This window comes from Macrobrachium rosenbergii, chromosome 9, assembly GCF_040412425.1.
Source record: "Macrobrachium rosenbergii isolate ZJJX-2024 chromosome 9, ASM4041242v1, whole genome shotgun sequence".
Classification (NCBI taxonomy): domain Eukaryota; kingdom Metazoa; phylum Arthropoda; class Malacostraca; order Decapoda; family Palaemonidae; genus Macrobrachium; species Macrobrachium rosenbergii.
In genome coordinates this window covers 22,184,916-22,192,398 of record NC_089749.1, presented here as the reverse complement: position 1 = coordinate 22,192,398, position 7,483 = coordinate 22,184,916, and the positions used below count along the sequence as shown (strand labels likewise).

The window sequence follows — 7,483 nt, the reverse complement described above, 5'->3', positions numbered from 1 at the left end:
CCAAAGGGTTAATTCCGCAAATAGGATAATTACAGCAGTCATGTAGCGTTTCCCGGCGCTTATCTTAAAATCTGTATGTGTGGTGCGAACAAATGGACAGCAGTGCTGAGATTTTATATACACTATTAAACGAGTTAGGATTTGTCAACAATGATTAAAATCTATAAATAACTGAATATCAATTAGAAAACCCATCATTGGGGTGGGATTTATAGTTAGTAATAATAAAAATGGCATTATAACAAACACAGAATGAAGATACACGCGTAAGAAAAGTAAATAATAATTGTTTTGGCTGATAAGATTTATTTGACAAATACAAAGTTCTAACGTCAACGATCCAGTTGATTGTCTTTCACTGCAGATCCCTGGAGAATGAAAAGGTCCCAACTTTGGCAGTAATTAATTTTTACTTTATTTGCTTAAGGTGGACATATTACAGGTGGTATCCAAATCTTGGTTTCGATGTCTTACTCTAGCCTTGTATTCTTTATTTCTACAGATACAACTATTACTTACACAGCACTATTACAAATTTCAGCATTATGGGTTTATGTGGTACAGGCTGAAATTGGATATGCTGTGATGGCAACTGAATGAGGAACCCTGCCTAAATAAATAAACCTGTGCGCGCCCCACAAGCAGTAAAACTTGATGGAGCTATGCTAGTGTGCACGATGAGCATCTGAAACGTCACAGTGTAGGTTATACATATGTTAAAATTCAAATAGACTAGAGCAAGTGGAAGAGGACAAGCTTAGAATTGAACATTTTATTTACCCTTTGGAATAATTATATTACAACCTTCCAATGTATTACAATAAAGTGCCTTATCGTAACTGGTGCACGAACGGCATCTGTAGGTCTAATACACAGGATACGCGTATGGCCATTTATTAACAACTTGAACCAACAAACAGGTTTACTTCTTAACAGATACCACCATGGGATAAATATGCTTAATTTCCTTCCCTTGTTCTAAATATGGATTTCATTGTTACTTAGACCATCGTCCATGGCTATTTCGTTATAAAAAGAAATCATAAAAATGTATATTGAGGCCCTTGACAGAACAGAGGTGTAAAAAAGCCCTTGTGAACAATAATTAAATTGTCCATGTAAAATAGCAGATTAACCATGCCAGTCTAGAAGAGTAGGTAACGTCGGGTAGAAGGGTATCATATCTTTTCTATTTTAAATACTTATAAAAGATGGATAGGGCATGAATTTTATCATAAAAACTATATATCACTCTGGTAAAAAGTTACATGCAGTACTATAAATATACAATTTATAGGAAAATTTCGTTATCTTTACGAGGCACGTTTCAACGTTGATCATTGCCTTTGGTGGTACACCTTATCGTCCATAAACCTCAGCGCGTTTGTATTGGATTTAGCATATTAGCGAAAACAGCTAAAAACTGGCAACAATGAATCGGCTTCGGTGACGCGCGCATAGGTCAAACGAAATTACAAGGAAACAAATAAAAAACTTATTTGACGATGAACTGTCAAAAGGTTACAGTGCTTCCTTTTTAATAATTTAAACTGTAAAAACAACACATAATTATAATTTTATGCACGAAATAGGGCGTGTTAAAACCCGCATACAATAAAGATCTTCAGTTGTCTTCAGTTCTTGAGATAGAGGATCGGCGGGTGGGCAAGAGACATTGCCTGACGTCGCGTCTCCTAGAAAAACGACACAAATGCATATTCATACGAGATAACCAGCCGCTACCAAGGTAAGTTATCATTTATGAAAGTGTGAAGGTCATGATAGTGCATGGTAGGGGCATCGTTTCGTTTTATAGTCGTACGTCATCGTGTCAAACGGTTTTTGGAAGATGACGCAGCGTTGGCCAAAAGAGGGGGGACCTCTTCCGTTTGGAGAAGTTGCCACCGAAAATCTTTTAGAGCGATTCAGCTTCAGAATTTAATGGGATGACTAATTAAGTTGTTTTCTGTAGGTGGGGGGCATGAACCGATGTTCGCTTGGTAACGCAATATTTAATCGATTACAGTTACTTGTCTGGGTGGAAAAAAGCGATTTGCGACTGCGCGGGGAATGAAGAGGCGAGTCGCGGCGTGGGGAAGCTTTGGGGAAGAAAGGAAATCTCGCTTGGGGAAGGAGGTCCAGGGAGGGGTTTCTTACGCTCGCCCTTCCTCCCCGTCCCCCATCTCTGTCCCCCGTTTTACCTCCATGTCTTTGTTGTTTGGTTGAGGACCCACGCTAACCCCCCCCTCTTTCCCCGTCACTCCCCCTTGGAAGCCCTCCAATCCCTCTGGGGAGGGAGGACGGGTGGGTAGCGCCCTTCGCAACAACCTCCTCCTCCTCCTCCTCCTCCACCCCGCTCACAAGACAACGGCGTCTTCGACATAACGCGGAAATTTTCGGGGGGAAAAATATCGCTTTAGAAAATGTCCGGGAAGAGATAATATCATCTATTAAGGTATGTTGGGCGTCCACGTCATCGTCTGCACTTACAATTACACGATAGTAATTGATGCGGCCTTTTACGCCCCTGGAACATTTTCTCCTTGTCATTTTTTTTTCCGTTTGAGGGTGAGGTTGGCGCGAGATGGGTTATTGATTTTGGGATGAGAGTCGCCGAGGCGGGATATAGTCTATGGGAAGTGCTCAAAGATGCTTCCCTGGTGACCGTTTGAACGTTGGGATGTGGAAGTACCTTTAGGTAAAGTTATTTCTTATTCCAAGTTTTATTTAAGTCTTCACTCTTAACGGTGAATTATTATCTTTAGGGCTTAGGCTAATGCCCGTAACCCCGGCTCTTGCCATGGGAAGTAGTGAAGTGTGGTTACGATAGTGTAGCATACATTGAAGGTAACCTAGGCGTAACCCTAAGTGTGACTTGATTGAGAGGTGACTAATTCATTTTGGCTGGAAATCAAATGGTGAATTGCAACTTGCAGTCATTTTAGCAGCTTAGGAAGAAATTGAATAACTCCTTTGTCCTTGCCTGACAGTATAGTGGAGAGGCCTAAGATTTTTCATAGGTAACATATACCTCTGGTCTGGAGACAGCCCAAATTCTCATCCTAATTGCTTCCTCAGGTCGCTTGACTCATAGGCCTAGGCGTACCCGATAGGATTTTTTTTCCTAGTTAGTGACATCCGAAGTGCACCTTGCATGAGAAACAAAATTTACGAAAGAAATGGATCGTGTCCAAGGAAAAATTCAAATGATTATTTAAAATTTGGTATGTTTTTAAGTCTTTGGCAATAGCGTAGCCCAATTTTGTGGCTTGGGAATGCTAGGAAATTGTAAGCCCATGTTAATGCTGTCGTTTCTTGGGTGTTTTGACATTGTCTGACTGTTGGGTAGCTTATCATGGACTAATTGTCCAACATTAGGTCTAGTGTTAGGTAGATGTCAAGAAAGGTTACCATTACATTTTTGGGTAGTTTAGTATTGACACTTAAAATTTTGCATACTAGTTTAGCCAGTTTTATCAGCTTATCTGTACAGTTTTGACTAATTTTATTTGATTATTTTTTTTTTTAAATTTGCTGCTGTAACTTAGTGTGTTTATCCAGACAAGGCGGGGGGGATGGTTGTTGTTTGGAGTAGGAGACTGGGAATTTAGGATGGGGAAAACAAAAATCGATAGTTTTAATATATTCATATCCTTGAGGTTTTGACACATCATGAAGGGTTAAAGACCAATTTGATATGTTATGTAGAGCTGTGTATAGGCCAGTCAAACAGGTAGATGCCTACACTATCAGAGTTGACTAGGAGGCCAAGGGTAAAAAAAAAAAAAAAAAAACTTGAAAACATGAGGAGTAGAAAATTTGGTATCCAGAACTGGCAGATATATTTTTAGTTTTATCCCATGCTTAAAGAGCAAATGAGAGAAAAATGTAAGAATTTTTGCAATTTTCTGAACTAGGGGTATTTACTGACCTAAGAACCCATGCAATAATGTTTTAACTGCCTACCAGTTTGTTCATATTTTGTGCATTCCTTAATTGCAGGCAAACTAATAGGGCTCTGGGGGGATTACCCATAGTGGTGTGTAGGTAGATTATAGTACAGTGGCACTCCAACTTAGTGCATTTCCTTATGTAATTGACTCGCTTGAGTTCGATAAGAATGATAAATATAATTTATCCTTACTGGAGAAATTCACCAAGTGCAATAGGTTTATTAAACAGTAGACTAACTGCCTAAGTTACTCTTATGTCAACTGAGGCTCTTCAGGCTTTGCTTGTGATAGTGGATAGTGAACAGACAAGCACATTCACAACCAATACCTCATTTGCCATCACTTAGAAAATAACATGCACTGACTCCGGTCTCTCTCTCTCTCTCTCTCTCTCTCTCTCTCTCTCTTTTTTTTTTTCACTATGTTTCGCCCATTTGCTTTCACTTACACTCAATTTTCCCGAATCACTTCTTTTTGTTATGGTAAAAAACCTATAGAGTGACGCTCTCTACGATTTTTTTTATTACTAAAAGTAACTCATCCCCACTGACATTCTAGAAGAGATGACCATCGTCCCAGTTGTATCACCTTCCCACTACCTCCTCCTGTCCCTACATCCGCATGGCCCTTCCCGTTGTCCAGGCTCAAGGGTATACCATCTCCTCCCACAATCCCTGCCGGCCGCGTGCCAGATTCCACCAAACAGCTTGTAAATAGAAATTTTAGCTCGTACACTGTAACAAAATTTCTAGAAAATTTTGCTTTGTATAACGAAAATATGAGTAACAAATCATTCATATGCCGAGGAACCACTGTATCAGATAAAGGTTTAGGGGGAAAATGTAGCAATTATAACCGAAAGATACGTACTTTACCCGCCTTGGCTACTGTGGCTTTTGGTTCCCTTGACTTGTACGCGTTGGCTTAGAAAAGTTTTTGAGGATTGTGTTCCCACTTTATATCCTAGGTGAACATGTCATTCCTAGGACAGTATCTAGGTGGTGTGGAGAGGGGCAAGATGGGAGAAAGATTGTTGTCTGGGTTTCTTCATACTGGGTCATATATAAAGTATATTGCTCCCAGGCAAATAAATGGCAGTTATTACCAATTGTAAACATCTGTCTTTAGCTATAATTTCTACCTATTATGTTATACAAGGTATTTCACAGACACTCATTGCTGACTGGTTGATTGAGATGGGTTTTCAGCTCCTGAGAGCTGAAAACTGACCTTATTCAAAATGTGGCAAGAAATAATTTTTAAGTCCATTGTTAGGACAGTAGAGCATTTCATACAATAGCAACCAAAGAGGAAGGATTGCAAACCATCTGTTGGCCAGTCATTGCTTGTTTTGGTAATGCACCTTTAGTTTGGTGAGGATAATTTTTCAGTGTGTTGCTGACTAAATGAGTCCCATCTCTTTAAGTTTTAAAAAAATCTACTTGGCAATTCCAATACACATGAATGTATGCATAATTGGACCTCCGTGTAAAGTATTGTAATATCTGCATACCAGACTTCCTTTTCAGACAATAAGAGAACATCAGATTTCTATCAGAATTTACAAGTCAACTAGCCCCAGTGCCTTCTAATTTATAAGAATTTTATACACTTGTCTGGCCTCCTCACCCAGTAGCATACCCCTAAGAAAGGCTACCCATTCATTATCCTTTTGTTTATCACAGCATGCTGAGGTGTAGCTTGAAGCACTGGTATTCTTAACATTTACCTTATCAGGTCACTTACTCTTCCTTATTTAATTGAAATCTAAGTGTTTAATGGTAATTTATTTTTTTGGTTCTAATTATTTGTAAATTAGAGTATTAGCTAAACTGTTCTTTGTTCTCGTTATGCTTGACATAGATTTATTTTTTCCTGTCATTTTAGCAAACATGGAGGAGCTACTGTCCTTGAAGTGGAACAACCATCGCTCCACTTTTCTGCACATTTTGGGAGTTCTCAGGGACAAGGTAAGTCTTCTGTCAATGTGAATTGAATTTTAAGTTGTTCATTGTAGAGTTAGTGTTTAGCAAATTAGATAAATACAAAATATCCAAATTTACATATACTTCTTAAAATTACTTATCACTAGTTTGTAAAAAATTCTGACTTTAAATAGACATAAATTTGCATACTGTTGAAAGCAAAAAGATTCATATCAAGATGCATTTTACATTAAATTTTTATTTTAAAGCCTGAAGACCAGAAAACACCTGTTAATTGAAGGGTGTATAAAGTATGTCAGCAGTTTCCATACAGTTTATTAAGGAAATTTCTTTGTTAGTAGGACTAGTTGCCCACTCTCTCTTGATTTTGCCCTCCTTATTTTCTTTCAGCAATCATATACTGATGTAACAATTGCCTGCGATGGCAAGTTCTACAGTGTACACAAGTTGGTGTTGTCTACTTGTAGTGATTACTTTTGTGCCATGTTCGAGAAAACTGCTTGCAAGAGCCCAGTCATAGTGTTGAAAGACATCAAAAGTGGGGAACTAGAGGCCTTGCTAGACTATATGTACCTTGGTGAAGTGAATGTGAGACAGAGTGACTTAGCGTCTTTAATAAAGGCTGCAGAAAACCTTAGAATAAAAGGACTTGCCGTACCTGATGATGAACCCCCATCTAAAAAGGGTAGTGTTGGTGCTCCTAGTCGTAGAGATGGTGGTTGTGGTAGTCCCCCCTCAAAAAGAAAACGTAGAGACGAAAGTGAGGATGGTAGGGAGGATGTTAGACCGCCTCCCAGTATGTTACCTACTCCTCCTCCCCCTTCTAGACCAAAGAGCCCTATAAACCAGCGGCTGAGCCCATCCCCACATAGAACTCAAGACTCTTCATCTGAAGAACATTCTAACCGTCCTCATTCATCACCTGCGGAGCCCTCGGCGTCCTCCCACTCTACTTCTCAAGCACCTCAGCCTTCAGGCAATGATCAGTATTCATCCGATGAAACACTCGTTAAGGTTGAAATGGAAGATGAGGGGCCTGACCCTGATGGCCAAGAGTACAATGTCAATGCTGATGGTTACAAAGAGGAAGGTGATAACTCTAGTGGTGCCGTCAACAATGATTTACCAGAGTTCCTACAGGCGGCGGCGTCTGGAACATTGTCTAGTAGTACAAGTTTTTCACATCCGTCATTTGCCGGGCCATCAAGTTACCAGCCTGTAAGTAATATCCTTGACTGGTGTAGTTGTTTTAGTGATATTCATGAATTGTAAACTGAAGATTTCGTCATTTGGTCTTTGAATTCTCTCAGTCTTGTTGTTGGAAGGATACATGAGGATTTGAGATTTACCGTATTTGCCGGCATACTAGAAGCACTTTTTAAAATTTTTAAATGTACCAAAAAATTACCCTGCGTCCAATGCAGCCGTAATACAGGTGGGAGACTGAGCACTAGGCCTATCCTACAGCGAGCATACTGGGTTGGCACAAAAATTGTTGCCATTAACAAAACATTGAAAAACAAGGCAAAATTATTGCAATAAGTTGTTTTACTTGAAGAAAGTATGAAATCAGATGCAAATTTA

The 7,483-nt window shown here is 39.4% G+C and overlaps 1 protein-coding gene across 50 annotated transcripts in view; it reads left to right on the top strand.

The window, feature by feature from the left end:
- Positions 1-1,418: 1,418 nt before the first annotated feature.
- The window catches only part of LOC136841567 (protein tramtrack, beta isoform-like), a 125,718-nt gene continuing 119,653 nt past the window's right edge, over positions 1,419-7,483 (top strand). For 35 of the 50 annotated variants that reach the window (XR_010854001.1, XR_010853992.1, XR_010854000.1 and 32 more), the window contains exons 1-3: positions 1,449-1,747; positions 5,841-5,923; positions 6,290-7,117. Coding sequence is in view for 39 of the 50 variants with exons in the window: in XM_067108575.1 (XP_066964676.1) it covers positions 5,846-5,923; positions 6,290-7,117 (906 nt within the window). In the remaining 11 variants the exon portion in view is untranslated. Of the gene's footprint in view, positions 1,748-2,065; positions 2,699-5,840; positions 5,924-6,289; positions 7,118-7,483 lie in introns of those variants that run through there. The other 15 variants (XR_010853995.1, XM_067108588.1, XM_067108550.1 and 12 more) reach the window with 9 other exon arrangements.